This window comes from Bicyclus anynana, chromosome 8 (genome assembly GCF_947172395.1).
Source record: "Bicyclus anynana chromosome 8, ilBicAnyn1.1, whole genome shotgun sequence".
In the NCBI taxonomy this organism is placed as follows: Eukaryota; Metazoa; Arthropoda; class Insecta; order Lepidoptera; family Nymphalidae; genus Bicyclus; species Bicyclus anynana.
The window spans coordinates 885,313-907,608 of record NC_069090.1 but is presented as its reverse complement, the minus strand read 5'-3'; the positions used below and the strand labels follow the sequence as shown (position 1 = coordinate 907,608).

Genomic DNA, 22,296 nt, shown 5'->3' with positions numbered 1-22,296 from the left:
GCTCTCTTGTACACACGTTATAGAACCTGTTAATTATAATTAAATATTTCATTAACACGTGCTTTATAATAAGATAATAAGTACGATTATATTTACCTACATATTGAAAAGTACCGACGTGAAATTGACAGGGCGGGAAAGTCGCGTTTTTTTTAATCCCCGACTCAAACAGTGGACAAAGGCTTTGTGCTGTACGTCCTAGTGATTCGATTTCGGACTTTATATTGATAATCAGGTAAGTGGAGTTTTAGATAATAGTTTTTTGTAAGTTAGCCTAAGCGTAAGCCTCAATAGTTCTGTGCACAAGAGGCTTTAATCGATATGTCAAGGGTTCGATTGTCAGCCGATGGACTATTGTCGTAACCATTTCTCAGACAAGATTACGAATAAAAACAGAAGATTTACTGTCTCGGTGATTTCTATAATTAACTATTTATTTAAAAATGTGATTGTCTAAGTTAACTAAGCCACAGAAAACATATGTACAAGCTTGTACAAATACAAAACCCACATTAAAGTAGCGCGGTTAATCCAAACTTTACAATAACCTCTCATCCTGTAGGATCAATATTAGTCTGAATACAATTATTAATTGGCCTGATGCAGCTCGGTTAGGTACCAATTGATTGAAACTAAACAACTGTTTAGTTTCAATCAATTGGTACCTTTGGTTTAATAATAATAATTATTCATATACAGACAAATGACAATAGAGATTTATATCTGTATGTCTGCTCGTTTGGTCGTTTGTCCAGTGGTTATATATATTTTTAGGTCCTGGGTTCGAGTCCTGGGTCAGAATATGTAAATTGTAAAAAAATCTCAGTCCTAATGGAAAGTTCATGGTGGTGTTACACTCTCTTGACCAGAAAAGAAGGTGGGTCTGTCTGTGGCCACATAGCTCCTGAACGGATGAAGCCATTTCAATTTAGTTTTTTTTTTTGTGTTGAAGATGACTTACGGGCGTGTTCTTAGATATGTTTGATGAAAATCGGTTGAGCCGTTTAATAGTTGTGGGGGTGAAAGTGGGGAAGAACAACCAAATGTCTGCAATGTCTGCAATGAACTGAAAGAGAATATTGATGACTCATCGAGAGTGTAATTAATAATTTCCTGACATACCTAGGGGGGTTTTCGAAATTTCCAATTTTGTGTTTTTGTTTTTATTCAAGTACCTAGACTTCATTTTAGAAGCACTTTTGAAACGTCAAGTTTGACGCTTTGTAAAGACCACAGAACTTAATTTTACGTTAAAGCTAACGGTAAAGACCCTACCACCGGATCGGACGGCAGGATAAGATACCTAACTAAGAGTGTGCAGATACGACTATAGATCTAACTCAAGGTTGTTCGGATTTGAGTGTAAACCCTTATCCGTGGGGTTATTGGGGGCGATAAATGTAACATCGGTAACATCAAGGTAACATCATAATTCAAAGATCCGATGGATGCTGAGTTCCCAAGGTAATTACTACAATGGCGACTTCCCCACCGGAAAGCGTTTTGCTGTCAATCCCCTCTCGGTAGATTGGCCGAGACCGACATATATAAAAGTATAAGTGCCTACTGACAGTAAATAAATTAATTAATTAAACAAATAAAAAAACCCGACTGCATAAATTATACAAAAACTGAAAAGAAAACAAACAAGCTCAGTCCAGAAGTGTAGAAAGCAATTAGAAAACAGTCAGGACCTATTAAAAAATGTAGACGAAAATCATTCTATTCAATAGAATAGGTCCCGACATGGCTATTTTGTAATTTTCTGAAAAAGCCCTTGAATTTGATACCCATGTTGCAATATTAAAAAAAAAAAAATATTTTTTTACCTCGAGTTCATAGCCTCTCACAGTCGTCTGGTTTATATTTTTCAAATTTCACCTATCTAAGAACACTTGGGTTATTAAGACAAATCTAACGATATCTTAATTACGAAAATCCGTCCAGCGGTTTGGAAGAGAGGTAATAAAGAATATTACATACATACAAGATACGCGCGAAAAACATAACCCTTCTTGCAGTCGGGTAAAAAGTAGGAGCAGAAAGCTGCTGGTCACAATCTGCACCGTCATGTTGGATTTCCTTACAAAAGGTTTACGTCAAGCTATGATATGATGATTGATGATGAACGTAAGATGGAACGACTCAGTATTCGGTACAACGCACTCATAAAAACACAAACAAGACAGATAGGTGCCTCCCTTGAACATGTGCGTATAAACAGGCGACTGTTTGAAACAATAACACAATAACCTCACGCGGCGCCTACATAGACGATAAACAGATCGGATATTTTTGGGAGGAATTGAATGCGCACTTTCGTTTATAAACACGCGCCCACGTGTTATACTTACTCGATACTTCTGGATCATTGATTGATAACATCGTTAAACTTTTTTATAACTTTCTTATTTAAGAATCACACGTGTTATAGGTAATTATGGTTTGTGGCGATAACTGTACTCAGTTTTAAAACGGTGCATTGAAGATTTTCGTCTCGCCATTATTTTAATGTCCCTGTTCATTGAACCCAACTGCATCAATAGTCCCGTAGTTTGTTGGTTCAGCTATGGATAACAGGGAAGGTCTAAGATTCAAGTCCTTCGTTAGGCTACAGAATACTTAGATACATATAGGCCAACAAAAAAAAAATTACTGATTTATTATTGATCGCAAAAGCATATTTTCTATTACGTAAGCACAAATTTAAAGCTATTTATTGCTTATCCACTACGCAGAAACATTTAGGTACTAATTTTTTTACAATATTATTATGTACCTACATTTAATGCATCTTTTTGTCTTTCTGACGACGCAATTGTGAATTCTTTGCTCTCTATCAGGAGTCACAACGTCATAGGTTAAATTGACAGTAGGTCAAATAAGGATTTCAGGTACCTACCTGTGTTTTTTACACCGATTCCAGTTTGGTTTGGGTCCTGAATTATTTCCCACCCTATCGGGTATCGGCAAAGTCGTACCTTCCCTCAAACAATATTATTTTGGTAAGATGTCGTGTAAAAACCATTCGAACAGTATATTAGCTAAAACACGTTTTTTAGGATAGGTTATGTAGGACAGACCCAATAACGTCACAGTCTAAAGGTAGGTACTTCATTATTGTCAAAGGATTACCTGCCATTGCTAAAGATATCCTACGAAACGTATTTACATACTAAAGTGCTCAGTAAATCCCTTTATTGCGTAGTAAAACGACCTAAAAATCCGATTATCTTGTCTTCTTTATGCCAAAACAGCGTGTTTAGTGTCAAGGTTCCGGTCATCAGCCCGCGCGGTTATTTTTGGCTACCATTTTGTTTTGGTCGGCCATTTTGAACGCCTGTTCCGATCTTTCAAGAGATTTAATTCCATCAGAGGCTTAGTTAAGATCCCTTTAACTCTTATTATGGGATCGAGAATTGACATAAATGTTATTTTAAAACGAATGAGGATTTCAAAAATGCGCATTTAGTTGCGTGTTTTGTAATTTTACTTGTACACTTTCAATTGTCAGTACGATTTATTTTTCTCGATCGTGCAGAGTGGTCGTGGTTGTACGATGTCCGATGTTTTTAAGGCGATGCTACTACGGTCTCGAACTCTTGAATATAATGGAATATTTTTAACTTTTTCATAATTTTTCATAATTATATAATTTGAGTTAGCCAGTAACAAAAATAGATTGCTGTTACTTGCTTATTCAAGTTAGTAGAGTTTGTCGAGCTTATTTTCATTTCAATTGAAATACTTTTATAGCCCTTTTATTATCCTGTAGGCCATACCTATAATTATATTTAACTTGGTAAGTAAATAGGAAACAAATCCCGAAAATTTCAAATAACAAAAACAATACAAATCAAAACAAACATTCCTTCAAGGCCACTCCGTATGCATTTATTATTAAACCTACACCGTTTCTATAGCAACGACCATCTGATTGGCAAACGCAGTAGACGGCCGACGTCATGACTAACCTTGTACTGACGTCACACTCGTATCACTACATAGAACTGAAATAAATGTAATAACCGTAGTTACAAAATTATTTCAGTTTAATAAACACGGGAGTAAATATAATTATGAATGTAACGAATGATGCAGTTTATATTTCCTGTTTGATTGCGGAAATATCCGATGTCTAAAACATTTTTAACTGCTAGTGGAAGGCTAAATATTTATTGTCGGTGTAAATGGTGATACACCATACCTTACTAACCTATTTAAATTCATAATAAAGTCTTATAAAATATCAATTGGTAAAGTTTGTGGTATTGCAGTAACTACCTAATTCCTGAACTTACAGAACCGATTTTGAAAATTCTTTTACCAATAGAAAGCCACATTATTTGCGAGTATCATAGGCTATATTGTATCCCCGTATTCCTACGGGAACGGGACCTAGGTGGGTGAAATCACGAGGCGTCGGCTAGTAGGTTTTAACTTTTAAACTAATATCCAAAATTGCAGAATAGCCGAAAATTGCAAAATTGCAAATCGACTCTATTTGGCTATCGCAGGAAAAGTGGCACCACCAATTGAATTATTATTCAATAAATTATGATCGTTGGTTGGCTTAGCTATAACGTAGTCGTGGCCACAACTGCGCCACGCAGTCTCATCTGCCGTATAAAAATAGTTTAAACGTCCATTTTGATTGATTTGAGAATGTACACTAGTAGTAAGCTACACTCGCACCGTCATAGAAATTAATAAATAATGTATTCGTAAGTAAGCTTAGTATTTCAAAGGCCGACGAAGGACTCTGAATTAGAACCTCGTGATGCAAAGCCACATAGCATTGGCTTACCCATCACTGGACCAACGAGACAGTTTCTGGTAACTCGGAAGCATCTCGAAATCGAGTTTCGAATTCTTTCCCCCTTTCTATCTTATATCACCATTGTCAAACAGACGAATTCGGTATCCAGACTGTCGACTTAGTAAAAATTATAAACATTAAAGGTTAGAAATCTATAATAGTGAATTGGAAGGCGGTCTTTTGAGTATCAAAGTGATGAAAGTAATAAGTTTTTGTAAAGTCGACAAGCAGTCGCAGTCGACAGCTACAAAACATTGGCGGGGCTCCAAATTTAAAGAAAATTTCATAATTAATTCTTATTTCCAGAAAGGAAAATAAATTTATTATTTTGGGATTCGCTTTTCTAGGAAGCGTTTTTTCAACAAGTAGAAATCGTGCTTTAAATAACCACAGAAAACATATGTACAAGTGATATACCTAATATATTATAATATATAGCAATATATTATTTCATTTGAATACAAGCATATCATTTGGCTGGCTCATTTTTTGCGCAAAGGATCAGCCTGGCTGTCCAGCGCGGAAATGCAGCCAGTATTCTTGCCACCATTCCACGTGGTCATGATTTGTATAGTTATTAGGATAAGTTAGCTTAAGTTCCTTATTGTATTCTTTCTCAATAAAAAAAAAAAAAAAAGCATATCATGATCATAATCATTATCAGCCGATGGACGTCCACGGCTGGACATAGGCCTCTAGAGAAGTCTACCACCACAGTCTTGTCTTGCATCCAGCGGTTCCATACAACTTTGATGTCATCGGTAAACTAGTGGAGAGTCAACCGACACTTCACACTGCACTTTCCGGGGTGGAGTTGTCATTCCAGCACCTTGGGAACCCAACGTCTGTCTGCTCTTCGAACTATGTAGCCCATTGCCACTTCAGCTTCGCGACTCGTTGAGCTATGTCAGTGACTTTGGTCCTTCTACGGATAACCTCTTTTTAGATTTGCATTAAGTGATGGCGTTTTATCGTTGAAGATTTTTTTGCTAATAAATCATCAAAATATCTAAACATATAGCTATTCATCATTTAAAGTATACCGACATGATTGGCAACAGCAGACAATACAAATCAACCTTTGTTTTTACGTGTGATGTCACTTTCTCGTGGAAATTGGCCGCGTCCAGGGTTGGAGGGACGCCATCTTTGTCTCGAGTTTTCCCAGCAATATCACTCGTATTTAAATGTACCTACTCGGCGACGATTGATGATCTTACATCGTACCTATTTCACGCGTACTTTGATCTCCCAAGGATTTCCGATTTTGAGCTTTGAATGTTTATCTTCAAGACTCATACTCATACTGACTTTTGAGCGTTGACCTGTGCTGTTGGCCCTACAAAATATTAATTCAAAGGTGTTGATATATTTTGGGCAAGTGAAAGGACAGAAGATGAGAGAAAGGCCAAAAAAATTGATAAAATGTGTGTAACTGGATTAATTATGTGTAAAAAAAGATTAACATGATAGAAGCCGGACCGGACGAATAACTTCAGCCTTAAAAGCATGCGTTAACGGTTAACGCCAAAGTATTACCTTGTCGATTAATAATCGTCAGCATGGGATGAGGACAAAGCGACAAGAAGTCTGGATCCCAGATGACCCCCATCGTCCTAGAAAAGATTCATGGCCATATAGGCCATGATGCGCGTCATAACATAAAGTATCTTGTGAAGATAAAACGAATATATTGTCGACCAATAGAAATACTCTCTATTTCTTTGCCACGGGACTAAATTTCCGAACCAATAATTTAAATTCGGCCGCCATTAGACTGTGTTACTTTCTATCATTCTAGGTATATCAGACCAATAATGATGGAAACAAACAAATTGAGAGATCAGCTGAACTATTCGCAAACTAATTTGACATTGGCAGATGATAATATCTTTGGATGATACCACAAGAATTCCCTCTTTAATCGCATCAAAACATGAATTCTTGACATCGTCAACACGATGCTTATTGAGGCGTCGACAGATGAACGTGACAGCACGCGTTCCTGTGTCAGATCACACAAGCACTGCAGTCTGAGTATGACTTTAGACCAACTATAGAATAGTTATCTATTTAAATGGACAATGAACGCAACGACGTCGCAACCGCATGCGCACTATTTGCGCTGATGTAAGGAGCCACGTGTTAGTGTTCGCAAATCGATGATACCGTCTCTTACATATCGATTTGATGCAACACGCGTTGCGTTATTTTTACATTTACAGTAGACAATGTTGTAGAAATGTTTTTTCTATTACCACACGGGTAAGGTGTGGATCGAGAGCGTGGTGTTTGGAAGTCCATACAAGAGGCCTATGTCCAGCAATAGACGTCCATCGGCTGATAATAGGTCAACTGCGTGCAAAATGCGCAATATCAATAGCTGACATTGTATGCGCGGTAGACGACGCTATGCTTACCCTTTGCGAACGTAAATTCGACGATGGACGTCCATTGCTGAACATAGAGGCTTCCTTTCAACCTACTTTAAATTGGTCGTAGATCTAATTCTTCGCAAACTTCAAAATGAGGCGGGCCCTAATGTGAGACGCTACAAGCGTCGACACATTAGCACTGTGTCATATCAGGGAGACAAAATCAAGACCGGGAGCCGCAGCAGAAAAAGCTGAAACGTTTAAGTGGTTCAAGTATGCCTCTCTGACAGAGAGTTACACATTTGTACCTTTTGCCGTGGAGACCCTTGGGCCATGGAGTCGCAGTACCAAAGAATTTTACCGAATCATTTCACCGCGGCTAGTTGCCTTGACTTGTGACAAAAGAGCTGGCACGCGCGGAAATGCAGCCAGTATTCTTGCCACCATTCCACGTGGGCATGATTTGTATAGTTATTAGTGTTAGATAAGTTAGCTTAAGTCCCTTATTGCGTTCTTTCTCAATAAAAAAAAAAAAACTTTAGCAGTAGGTAAATATAAATATAATCTTGTCTATCGTAGACAATGATATCCTTCTATGATGACTGTGGTTCTATTAATTGTAACTGATTATTTTTGCAGTGAAGATGCCGTCCGAGGTGATCGCCGACAAGTCTCTGCAGCGCGAGCTGGCGGACTCCATCATCCGCATGGTGCCGCTGGACGAGATCCGCATCCTGCTGGCCTGCGGAGCTAAGGTTCGAACACTAGTCGTTACACAATACACAGATGCAAATCTGTCGGTTATAGATAATTTGCAAACCTGTCTGGTTTTTACCAGATATAGTTTTATGAGATTTTATATTTTCGGCATGATCGTAGTCAAGCGCCAGACTATGCACCATAAAAAAGTTCCGTCCAGTACCTTATAGTAGCAAAGAAGTGGGTATGATTTGGGTATGATGAGTTATTAAAGTGGTGTAAGAAGACTCTCGTTTCAGTAATGCTATATAGGATGAAAATCACATTCAGCAGTGTTATTATTATATCATGAAAGCTATGTGATGTTAGAGAGGATTTCAAAGACTCACCCTTTTTCGTCAGGTGAACGAACCAGTGACGCAAGGCCTACGACCCATACACTACGCCATCTGGCAGCGCTACCTGGAGGCGACGCGACTGCTGCTCGTCCGCGGCTGCGACATCAACGCGACGGACGACTGCGGGTACAGCGCTCTGCACCTCTCCGCGGAGCACGGGTAAATACTCGTAGACACAGCTCTACGCTCATACACTACGCCATCTGGCAGCGCTATCTGGAGGCGACACTACGCCACACATACTTTACAAACTTTACCTGTTTATAACATCCCTATAGATTTATGTAGTCTAGGACTTTAATGTCAAACTGTGATTGCATACCCAAAATCATAAAAAGTCAATTTTGCAAAACCAATCCAATACAAGAACAGTCAAGTTATAGGAACATTGCTAACCAACCAATTGACCATTTCGTTCAAACCACACTTGCTCTAATGAACATTTCATTACGCTCATAAGCACAAAATCACTTTCAGATACACGGAGCTGGTAAAGTTACTCCTGGAGAGTGGCGCGGCGGTGGACTACCGGCCCGACACCGGCGAGGAGTTCCCGCGCACCACGCTCTGTGACGAGCCGCTGCGCCTGGCCATACGGAACAAGCATTATGTAAGTGGGGTTAATTGTAGAATCCAAAAAACGTGTATCGAATTCACTGGATGGCGCTCTAAAATAATCACGTTGTTATCTGTATTAATCTTACCCTACCTTCTAAACTCACGGCGTAGCAGGCTACGCCCTTCAAGCCATGAGTCCGTGGCATGATCCTTACCACCGTATACACACATATACACTGGGCCTGAGCCCAGAAGTCTGTCACATTCGAGCATAGGCATAACACTCGAAACCTGTGTGGATTTATGAAACTTAAAATTTTGGTTTCCTTCCAATAAATTCTTTGGAGAAGTGCGAAATGGTGGTACGTCTAATCTAAGCTAAGAATCGTATCTGTTATAGACAGAAACCTGGCCCTGTGGTGGGGAATTAAAGTAAAATAACAATGTATAATTTCGTGGCCTATCGATAAATAAAGCATTCTTGACAACAGCATAACTTCTTTGCGATTCTTTATCTCTCACCACCACACTACAATCATTTAAACCCTTTTTCAGGCGGTCGCCCGTCTCCTTTTAGAACACGGTGCGGACCCCAACAAACGCTACTTCTTCGGCTCCGAGATCAACCTGGTCTCCGACCCTGAATATCTGGAGCTGCTGCTCATGTTTGGAGCCAACCCTGACTCCAGGGACAGGGCTGGTCTGACTCCGTTAATGAAAGCTGCGAGACAAAGAAAGGTAATGATTGAGTAAATGTTTTGCGTTATCTTTCAGTGCTGATAATTTGGGAAAATGCTTGATGTAAAAATTGTACAACTCAATCCACCAATTAGGTGATTCAATCTTAGGTGAGTTAAATGTGACTTTTTAAGATTGAACGCGAGCGTGTGGAAGATTCAGTCATGTTCTAAAAATATCCAAGTCGCAAGAATCAGAAAACACTTTAGTATTACGAGTACAACACAAGATTCTATACTTGAAGACGCGAAACGCTTCTTGGGAAACTTGGGAAGTTCTCGATTCTAAACTATAATTGTATTTCCATTGTTCTACAAAACTGAAGAGAAGAAACGTCATGTTAATATAATAATAATGATGAATCAACTTTGAACTTTGTGCTTGTTCCAGGGCATAGAGTCAGTGCTACTGTTGATCAGCTATGGTGCGGATGTGAACGCTATGGCAGACGCGCGCAACGACTATAGGACCGTCATGCATTACGCTGTCCTAGGTGGTAAGTTTTTATTACTATGGATGGGCATTCTTCCTACTTCACTTCCAGAGGATGGTTGTGGAAAATTGTCCTTTGCACCCGACACTCTACAGAACTAGAGAAAGTACACTTTACTTCCGAAGCTCATGAATTTTTGATTTAACCTGATGATATACCTGATTATGATAAAGTTAAAGTAGCAATCAATGTGTCCTGAGTTTCTTTGAACCTTGCATTGTGATCTTCTTTTATAAATCTTCTTATATTTTTACCTGCCTAAAATCACAGGATAGGCACCGTGCACATTGCATGCTTGTAAAGTTGCGAATTCACTTCGTAATTTACATCTTCGGGTGACATTTAGACAGAAAAAAAGTGATAAGATAAATAAAAAGATAAATATACTTTATTTGCACACCACAAAGACAAAAACAAGTGAAATAAAAAACAAATTAGGAAGAGATCAGCATACAAAAGGCGGCCTTATCGCTAAGTAGCGATTTCTTCCAGGCAACCTTCGGTTTAGGAAAACTTAAGGACATCAACAGGTGGCGTAAAACAAAAATAACCATAGTATTAGTAATACACATACATACAAATAATTGATACATACAATACATACAAGTGATGATTATTATGTTATCCTTTAATTGGTATTTGCTTGATTTGCTTGTCTTTCGTCATTACTTTACTATCTGTGTTATCAATGATTCACTCTTTTTAAATTAACACTAATTTAGGTATTCGTAAATTGAAAACTTCTTAGCTGAGCTATCTAAGCCAAGCTTGTTGAACTCACCTACGTGCTTTTATCGTTTGTCAGAAAGTTAGCCTAAATAGAATATCCATTTTAGATCTAGAAATCCGTCGAATGTCTCTCACTCTCTCTTTAAACTCTGAACGAACGAAATAAGTTTAAAATCATTAGTTTAAAATCATTAACTCTGAACAATAATTTAACGTTACAATACGGAGAAATAGTTCGGAAGAAGAATTTAATATGACGCTTCTGTCACAGGTAATACCGATGTAGTGAACCTGTTGGTGAAGCAAGGGGCGCGCGTGAACTACGACTGTCCGGACCTCAACAAGCCGAGCGCTCTGGACCTCGCCATACTGAAGGGGGATGTGACGATGCTGCAGCTACTGCTGACTGCTGGTAAGTCACATTTGTAGCTGGCCACTTTTTCTATATCTTTCTCGGCAAGGACAAAGATCATCTATTTTGATTACCGATTGTTTCTGTATTTGCGTCTATAAAATATGTTTCTTTAATTTGAGTTTGTTTCTAAATTTATTTGGTCAATGATGTGAAGTTGCTGAGCTGATTTAATATTCAAGGTTTTTAGTACTCATATGCCCTTCCACGGATAGCTTTATATTCTGTGTGCCGTTCCATATCCCAGATGCACATAAACTTCTATATTCCCATATTATTTATATGAGATGGAAATATGCGTGGCACTTAAAAACCGTCCAACTGAATAGTCAGAATTTCAAGTCTGTGAATATTTCAAGCGTCTACCAGTTGCCGATATCAATATCAAGCAAAAATGAGCAAAGAAATAACATTTGTAGTCTATTCTGTTTTTTTAGTACCAATTACTAGAGTAGCAACATAAATACATCATATGTGCCATTATTTCAACTAGCTTGACGGCCTCCGTAGCGCAATGGTATGCGCGGTGGATATACAAGACGGAGGTCCTGGGTTCGATCCCCGGCTGGGCAGATTGAGATTTTCTTAATTTGTCCAGGTCTGGCTGGTGGGAGGCTTCGGCCGTGGCTAGTTACCACCCTACCGGCAAAGACGTACCGCCAAGCGATTTAGCGTTCCGGTACGATGTCGTGTAGAAACCGAAAGGGGTGTGGATTTTCATCCTCCTCCTAACAAGTTAGCCCGCTTCCATCTTAGACTGCATCATCACTTACCATCAGGTGAGATTGTAGTCAAGGGCTAACTTGTAAAGAATTAAAAAAAAAAAAAAAAAAAAAAGCTATTACGGCTCACGGCCTGGTGATAGACGGACGGACAGCTGAGTCTTAGTATTAGAGTCCCGTTTTACCCTTAGTACAGAATCCATATAAGTAATTATTATCTGTTTAACTCCAGGTGCTCAGGTGAATTCTTCAAGCTCAGTGATCGGCACTCCGCTGCACGTGGCTTGCTCCGACAACATTTCCAACAGAAAGGAAATGGTCAAGGTAATGATTCAGAGCATTGCTGTGTTACAGTCAGATTGGTGTACCTCAGATTGTCGGACGCTTAAATGGTGGAGCATCTACTTTCAGTATTTAAAATACAAAAGATGATGTTATGACCATCGTCTGCCCAGTAACCTACGATCATACGATCATACGATTACGATAAGTTCATGGTTATCATTTATGGACCTAGCAGATGGCCTATGGTACAAGTAAAGCCTTCGCCTATTAACACACACTTTCTTCATCCTTTTGCTGTAGGACCAGCAGCTGGCCTAGGTTGCGACAACGACATAATCGTGAACAGAAATAGACAAATGACGATCAACGGTGGCGGAGTTATCCCAGTCCCATATCTTACGTTCCAACGACTGAATGAAAGGGAAGATATTTCCTGTTGCGAGTCTATCGGTTGATATAAATTCATAAATTTTTCTTCAGATATGCCGTTGATCCTTATTATTGGTCAATAAGTTGATCTCATGTTATATTGTAAAGCAGTAGTTGTACCTATCCGTAGTTGATCTCTCTTGGATACTCGTACTTATACAAAAGTTTTTGGTTCGTCGTTCCTTTGACGTTGGGGTGTTGGACTGGCGACCCCGCACCATCATCAGGACATGAAGCGGGTTGCAGGGAACCGCTGGCGGCTCGAAACCGTATTTGGAAGTCCATGCAAGAGCTGTGTTTGCATGTCCAGCAGTGGACGTCTATCGGCTGATAGTGATGATGATAAAGACCAATTATTGTATAGGACCTGCCTCGCTAGACGTTACTTTTCTGTCAAAGTATATGATCAACGATCTAATGCGATTATAAAAACTGTCTCTATCGATTCGATGTTATAATTGTAATCGTGTTCCTCAGTTAAAGAGCTCCGTAAAAATACCTTTTTGTGTAATTGAATTGTGTAAAAAACGGGCAAAAACTTCTAGTTTTCCTCAGAAAACGACAGACAATTTTGTTCGTGACTATGAGTGCGATACAGGTCCTTCTATAATTGGTCTGAGGATATAGATGATGATGAAGTTAGGTCTGCATATTGTAAAGTCAAGAAATATCTGACAATTTGAAATTTCTCGACATCTCATTCTTTCAGATCCTTCTGGAAAGCGGCGCAGATCCGAACCTGAAGGTCTACAACGAAGACGACGGGGCGCAGCTGCGGCCGGCGCTGGCGGAGTACCTCGCCAGCGACACCGACCCCTGCGCTGACACTGTCGCCCTGCTGCTGAGATACGGAGCTAGAGTGAGTGCTGGTATTTCTTCTCTTATTTATTCATTTCTCATTTTTTTTTAATTTTTAACAATGTTATACATAAAATATCGACGTCATCGTCGTGTTCAACCCATATTCGGCTAACTGCTGAACTCGAGTCTCCTCTCAGAATGAGAGGGGTTAGGCCAATAGCCCACCACGCCGGCCCAATGCGGATTGCCAGCCTTCACACACGCAGAGAATTAAGTTAATTCTCTGATATGCAGGTTTCCTCACGATGTTCCTTCACCGATTGACACACGTGGTATTTAATTTCTCAAAATGCACACAACTGAAAAGTTGGAGATGCATGCCCCGGACCGGATTCGAATCCACACCCTCCGGAATCGGAGGCAGAGATCATATCCACTCTCTATACATAAAATATGCAAAACACTATTAAAAACTTATAAAAAAAAAATTAACCCTCCCGCTGCGGGACATTTGAGTGCCCAAGCAACCGGTGGTCAGGGCTCCAGAGTGAGGAACCTCCTCACAATACGCGCCGTCTCAAGAATCACTGCCTTCTGTATCCGACTCTTGATCCAACAGTTAAGCGAAAGCTTCTTAAGGTGTTGGTCGAAGCTTTTCGCTATAAGACCATTGACTGAAACAACTATCGGAACAATAATAGTTGACTCAACATTCCACATGGAGGTAATCTCGTGAGCAAGGTCCAAGTGTAAGTAGTGTGAAATCTGCCAATCTGCATTGGGCCAGCGTGGTAGCTTAGCCCCTCTAATTGTGATAGCAGACTCGTGCTCAACAGTGAGCCAAATATGGGTTGATGATTATGATTTAGATCACATTTATTCCTTCTGAGCTAAAGATTGCGTTTTCCTTTTCAGGTAATAATGAAAACCCAATTCCGCGATCCGGACGGCATCCTCAACCACCTCCAGAACGTCACTACTGTAGAGCACGAGCACATCTTCTACATGCTTCTAGAAGCTGCCGAAGCCTTCGACCTATGCATGATCAAAAGAAATAACATCCTGAACGCTGTGCAAAAAGAAACCTTAATTCAAAGAGCTAAGACTCCTATTGCTTTGCTGGCTCAAGCGAGGATATTTTTCCGAAAATTCTTCGGTTCAACGCTGATAAAAGTTGTTAAGAAGCTGGAGATTCCTAAAACTCTCCACAGTTACCTTCTTTTCGAGTGCAGTTAAATTTTCAAGATTCTTTTTGGATTTTTTTGAGCCTTATGACTAGGCATGACAGCTTTAGACCTTTGCCAATAAAAACAATAAAAAAAAACAGATATAAATGTTTTTAATGACTGGCTTCACAGGTCTACAAGACTGGCTTCAATGGCTTGGGCTCTAACCTGAAGGAGACAAGCCTTTTTGATTAATGTTGCCAGGTGTCTCAAAGCTATTTTACCGACTTGGTACCTAATTTTAGATAGGTATAGGATTGTAAGGAGGGTTGTAGGTTTTTTATTTCTTCTACTGACTGTATGTACGGTATTATATTCGTTTTTTACACAGATAGCTACGACAAAATATTAATATATATTTTTTTAAATGTTTTTAATGAGTAGGTTTTTTATGTTCATGTGACGTATTCATTCATACATAATAAATAATTGAATGATAATTTTGATTTTTATTCTATAATAAAATGTAGGTTGGGTAAATATAAATTGGGTATTCTCGAAAAAGATACACGACTTTCAATATATATATTTTTAAAGTAGCTATATATATTTGCTTTTAAGAGGCATGCGTATAATATTATATAAACTACGCATACAATAATTTTAGAAGGTATCCTCTATTTTTGTAGTCTGATATTATTATAATATTGTGATAATATTTTGTGATATCATAAAATGTAAGACTTTTACTTGTAACTTTAATTAGGTAAACTACAAGTAAATATGTATTGGACTGGTTATTATTATTCTGAATATAGTTTGTGTGTAGAAATATTTGTAGTTTTATTGCGATTTACTGTATATGGGGTATGTACTTACATTTTATAAGTAAGTAAGGAAAAAAATAAAATCTTTTGATGATATATTTCTCAACAAAAGTGAAAAATAGTAGATTATTATACAAGGGGCTTAAAAGACCCATTATATACGAGGTATTTTTAGATAGAAATAAATAGAAACCGAGTTTATAATGGGTTTAGAAGTGTTACACAATGGGGATGATGACTAGGTTTGAATATATTGATTTTTATAATAAATTCGGGTAAATAAGGTCAATGTCTAGTCTATTTTTTATTTAATTTTTATTGAGTTGCGAATAGAGCGAGATTTGAAGACATGGGACATCCTGGACGGTGTAATACCTTTGCCTTTTTCTCATGTGAAAGAAAAGTAAAATTAAAAAGCGAGAATTTAAAAAACAATTGGCGTGAATAATACACACTTGATTTTTGCAATTCATTGTAAATTTGTGACCGTAACTTACATATTTTTCAACATTAATAATTATTGTTGTCTTCATCTAGTGAGAATCGTCATCAACCCATATTCGGCTCACTGCTGAGCTCGAGTCTCCTCTCAGAATGAGAGGGGTTAGGCCAATAGTCCACCACGCGGGCCCAATGCGGATTGGCAGACTTCACACACGCAGAGAATTAAGATAGTTCTCTGGTATGCAGGTTTCCTCACGATGTTTTCCTTCACCGATTGAGACACGTGATATTTAATTTCTTAAAATGCACACAACTGAAAAGTTGGAGGTGCATGCCCCGGACCGGATTCGAACCCACACCCTCCGGAATCGGAGGCAGAGGTCATATCCACTGGGCTATCACGTCCTAGTGAGAATGGTGATTCTAATTTAGAGATGGATGAAATTTTCAATCTGTTATCATCAAAGTCGAGACGCATTTTTTTTTTTTAAATAAATTAATACTTAAACAATACACATCACTATCTAGCCCCAAAGTAAGCATACAGAGTAGCTTGTGTTATGGGTGCTAAGATAGTTGATATTATAATATTAATATACAATTATATACTACTTATAAATACTTATATAATGTATAAGAACACAGACACTGGAAAACACCCATGCTCATCACACAAATATTTTCCAGTTGTGGGAATCGAACCCACGACCGTGGATGCAGAAAGCATCCGCGCCGAAAGGCCGCGTGGCGCAGTGGGTCACTACCCACTGCGCCACGCGGCCGTCAAATTTATTTAAATAGGTAAAGTGGAGAAAACAACAACGAATCGAATGGATTCACTTACGAAAGGAGTTTTTAAAACTATTATCTCCCACGTTTACCTCAACTACTAATTATTCATCTTTACAGTAGTCGGAAATTATGTTACCGGGTAAAAGCATCTTCCTTAATATCCAAAATTGTAGACTTTGTACATTTAATTTTCAATTAAAATAAATCATTGAATATTGTACCAAACTATTTAATTTTCTCGCAATCGTAGTGAAAAGCAGAGTGTAACATGTGGGGCTAAACCCATTTTAAACTCGGTTTCTATTTAGCCTGAAAATATCTCTTATATAATGGGTCTTTTTAGCCCCTTGTATTACAATCTACTATTTTGGCTTCAGTATCGTATAAACAGGATGTCCCGTAAATAGTACGACATACTCTAAAGCTCTAAAGGGTGTTAGCTGTCCATCAAGGCCTACTAAAATAACGCTTTAAGTTAGACGATATTTTACGGTTTTTAAGTTATATTGATTTTTGTACAAAATACAAAAATCCCTACTTTCAGTGCAATTTAGTCCAACCATGCGCAATTCAATTATTTTTGAATTAGAATTCACCCAGTAGAACAAGCAGGATTTCGGACTTTCAACTGGATTTTCAACAACGGTTCACATACAGGTTATGCAACGAATAACAGAGTGTATTTCTCTTTAATGAGAATAGAATAGACCACTATAAATTGTTTTCATTGATTACACCAAGTCACGTTCGACACTATCTCTCATGATGCAATTTAGGAAGCTCTGAATAAACACGAAAAATATACAAGAGAACTTAAATTATTATAATCTATAGGAATAGCATAAGTCAAGTCAAACTAGAAGTACGATGTCCTTATATACCAATCTGCAGAGCAGTGAGACAAGGAGACCCCCTTTCACCTAAACTTTTCATATTGGTAATACAACAAAATATTGACAATCTTAACCCTAGAAGCCCAATCTACGTAAATTTTACGTATACCACGGCGAAATATCTCTGTCTCTTTCACGTTTACCGTCCGATCGCCGCTAACTTCTGAACCAACTCAGTGGCCATTAAGACCTCGCAGGACGCAGTTGCGTTATCTCGGTAAGTGCCGCCATTTTGTTGTAATAGAGAGGTTGCACGTAATTTTGACGTATAATTGGGCTTTGTGTAACTTTTGAAATTGTTTCTAATTTTTATTTTTGTGATTTATTTGAGTTAATCTTAATGCTTCGTTACATTTTTCATATGATATTAATATTTTCAGTTGAATACAAAATGGAATCCCGTCAACAGCTAAACCAGGACGAAATAGTTGCAATTTTAGAAAATGATGACGATTATCCTCCGCTGGATTCGGACTCCGAGGAAGAAGATCTTGTAGTTGAAGATGATGTCTGGAGTGATAACGAGGACGCGATGATCGACTTCATTGAAGATACAAGAAGGCAAGAGGGCTCCGATAACAATATTGCTTCTCGGGAATTGCCTAATCTTGAGGTAACTTCATTGACTACACACAGAATAATTTGTTTGCCTCAGCGGTCAATACGTGGAAAAAACGACCATATATGGTCAACTACAAAGGGACGTACGACGGGAAGGACTTCGGCTATCAATATTATACGCACAAATAGAGGACCAACGCGAATGTGTCGGAATATTGTTGATCCATTGCTCTGTTTTCAACTTTATATAACAGACGAGACAATATAACAAATGTTTTGAAAAATGTGGTACCGCCATCTCCGGAAAATATTAGTGATGAGCCAGAACCAAAGAAACGACGCTATTGTGGATTTTGTTCATATAAAAAAAAGCGGATGACCAAAGCGCAGTGTTGCAAATGCTTAAAGGCTATATGTGGAGAACACAATATTGATGTTTGTCAAGACTGCATTTAAAGACTGTTTTTTTCTAAGAGACTTATATAGTATTATTACAAGTTTATTTGATTTTATGAAAACAATTAAAACTACTTGATTTTTTTTTTATAATTACGTAATTTTAAGAAATAGTGTTAGAAGCTTGATGTTTTTGTTGATTTTTTTCCAAGATTTGATTAAAGTGCCATAATTATATTAATAAAGAGTATTTTTAACTTAAAAAGTATTTTATTTATTAATTAAAACTTAAATTATGATAACTCATGCAAAAATATAGTTCATTACCAGAAAAACATTGGAAAACTCTGAAATTTATTTTTACACGTAATTTTTACGTATGATTGGGCTTTATAGCTATTTAAATATGATTGGGCTTCTAGGGTTAACGGGGAGTCTGAGGGGATAAAAGTTAACAGCAATCGACTCACTGTAAGTTAGCGATAGTTCTAAACGCATTCAGTTAAATATTTGCTGATCCGATGGTGAATTGTTGTTTATTAAGCTGCAAAAGCCGCACTTTGAGTAAATATGAAAATTAATTGCCATCGCTGGCGGTATGGTGGTGTTGGCCAGGAATTTCGCCAGGAGGCCGGTGTGTGAACGAAGGCCTTCTCAAAGTCGAGAAAGACTCCGACGGTGATGTTCCGTATAGGTCTCTCACTGGCAATGTGGTGCAGTACCTACTCGTGCCAGCTGGAGCGTCGTGGAGTGGTTGCTGCGAAAAACGAAGTGTTTATGTGGTGCGCTGTTTGATGTGGAGTAACAGTGTTCGCAGCAACAGATACTCAAACAGCTTAGCGGGTTTTGGATGGGATCCATCTAAAATTGCCGCTGACTTTAATTCAAAAATATCTCGTATGCGGAAATAGTGTCGCTGCTATATACAACGCTTTCGTGTATATGTGTATGTAAATTCACTTCTTCTCCTTGGAATATATATTCTTTGATCTGTAGTAGTCAATAGATATTTTTTACTTTAATCTGAGGTTACTTTCATAACGTCTGTGTTTGTCTGATGTCTCATTGTCTGTGTTTTTGTTTCCTCTATAATTGTCGCTGTGATTTGTCGTCTGTGTGTTTTTCATGATTTGTCAAAAATCGAACAAAGTACCTACACGAATTTATTACGAAAATTAAATTAATTCCTAGTTTCCAACACTTATCCAATTAATTCTGTAATAGAATGGCAGAAAAACCGAAAGTAGATCTTGGCCTTTTGGAAGAAGATGACGAATTTGAAGAATTCCCTACGGAACGTAAGTTTGAAGCGCCGGTCATTGATGAATATCAATCGAAATGAACTCAATTTTAACGTTGTTTTCATTGTTTGTGATAGATTGGGGCACCGAGGATGCGGATGATGCCGACGTATCTGTGTGGGAAGACAATTGGGAGGACGATGTCGTGCAAGATGATTTTAGCCAGCAGTTGAGGTTTGCATTCTTTCTATTTTGTTAACGAACGTTAAATCTCAGCCTGCACTGTAAAGCTCGTTAACAAGTCAACACTGGCACCCAATGATGAAAAAACTAATGAGCCAATCAGAGACAATAAATATATTAGTCTGATAACTTTTTCAGGGCATATTCTTCCAATACAATCCTCCAGCAGAGTGAATAGTGTAGAAGCCTCATGAAATTTTGAGCTTTGCGATGTCTATGTGTTGCACATCAATGTCACATTGTTTTGGTTATAAGGGTATGGTGAGATTACTAGAGTTCCTATCCTTAGCAAGTATCCTATAGTCAAACTATTCTTAGACAGTATAGTTCACTGTGTAAGATTTGGTGAGCTTTGTTACTAATTTTGATGAAAGTGATTTAATAACAAACTATGAAGGTTAATTATTTGTCAATACTCGACATATATGTGAGTCAATCTTTAGTGCTTTGTAAGACAAAAAATTCAATATAGCATTCTACTTTTGCAGGCAACAATTGGAGAAGCTGAGGGAACAGAATAAGAGTTAGATGTACTTCTTATCACTTAATTTAAGTAAATTTTTCAGAAAAATAAAATGTTATCACTAACAATAATTCATTGTATAATCTCAATATTGCATCGACTCTCCTGCATTGATAACTAAAATGGACTATCAGTTAGTTACACACTTGTAAAATTTTCTGTAATATTTCATTGTTTAGTTTATAAGTTAATTTAATTAAATACAAAAACTCCATTGCTTTATTATTTAATGAAATTATCCAATTCTGAACATGAGAATAATCATATATGCACACTAAATTGAATAAAAATTGTAAATTTTATTATATTGAGTTTTTAGGGTATGTAAATATTTTTTAACACAATTGTTGACTTTCTCTCTTGATAAGAAAAGCAAGAACCTCTGATGCTGTGGCTCATAGGTCCTAGATTACATTCCCAGCTTGGGGCAATTTATATTTTAAGGATTTCATCACTAAGGTTTTAAAGAGGTTTGTAAGGTTGTAGGGGGTAATCTTTGGATCTACTGAACCAATTTTGACAATTCTTTTACTAATATAAAGCTACATCTTCATTGAGTAATAATATTTAATATATTTTATCCCCATTATTGTACTGGAATGGAATCCAATATTAAAATACTTTGCCATGTTGGCTAGTTACTAGGTAGACGCTATTGGTTTACAGTTCCAGTTTGATAAAGCATAGAAACTATCACAAGTACCCAAGGGTAGAATAAACTTTTACCAAGTTAAGTATTAGTGGCATAGCATGCCTTTGATCCTGTATCAACATTAATTCGGAAGGGGGGGTGGTCTTTGAAGGGCAAAGATTTCGCACCAAAGAAACAAAAATCTATGTAGGATGTTTCCAACTTAGGCGCATACTTAACCATGGAAAAAAGGGATAACTTTTGAGTTTTGTCATTTCTGAAGTAAAAACTATGCAATTTTTTTCCCGGGACGCACCAGGTCAAGTGACATTGTGGATTACATTTTACGAATTTATGGTTCCACTCATAAGGTGCCCCTATAGTCTGGGGCCCCATATCGTTAATACGGCTGATAAGGTGGTAGCTATGCCCCTGTTAAGTTAAGTTGTATCATCACAGAAAATAAAGATTCTTGATTTTTTTACAAACCTTTAATTATCACAAAGTATCACAATAACAAGGCACTGTATCATACAATATAAAGATACACCAACTATTAAATTTACAATCAGTTTATTTGAGACCAGCTCAAACTTAAAAGTGAATTGTGCAGTGTGTTGTGTGTTTCAATTATTCTAATCATGCAACAACTTTAAAGGGAATGATTTTAAAGTATTCACATTCAGTGATGATTTTTATTTAACCAAAACTTGTATTGTTGGGCAAAAAATTAATAATTAATCTATTCCAAATTGAAGTGTTGAAAAAATTCAATATAAAAATAACTAAGTATAAAAAATAATGCTAAATCTTAAAAAAATGCTACATCTAATGTGATTCATCAGAACATGGAATCTCATTGAAATAGTAAAATTATTATAGATTTCTGAAAGTTTGATGACTGCTAAAAAAAGGGGAAAAGTGGGCAGTTTTTTTTTTCTTTTTTAAATTCTTAAATTCTGATAATCCTTATCCTAAAGGATGTGTATTAATTCAGTCTTCATTGTTTGTTCAATCATATCACAAACAAAAAATTGTTGAAACCGCAAGGGTATTATTTTTTACCCTACAAAAAATAATACCCTAGTGCAGTACTCAACTGTACACTAATGAATATTAAT

General features: G+C 37.5%; 1 protein-coding gene across 1 annotated transcript; it reads left to right on the top strand.

Annotated features, from left to right (window-relative positions):
- The first annotated feature begins 91 nt into the window (after positions 1-91).
- On the top strand, positions 92-15,456 carry LOC112051143 (ankyrin repeat domain-containing protein 65). The gene is made up of 10 exons (XM_024089645.2): positions 92-235; positions 7,834-7,949; positions 8,296-8,450; positions 8,769-8,901; positions 9,405-9,587; positions 9,978-10,083; positions 11,081-11,221; positions 12,176-12,267; positions 13,367-13,516; positions 14,374-15,456. Exons 2-10 carry the CDS (start codon positions 7,839-7,841, stop codon positions 14,692-14,694), a joined length of 1,392 nt encoding a protein of 463 aa, XP_023945413.1. The 5' UTR covers positions 92-235; positions 7,834-7,838; the 3' UTR covers positions 14,695-15,456.
- The last annotated feature ends 6,840 nt before the right edge of the window (positions 15,457-22,296 follow it).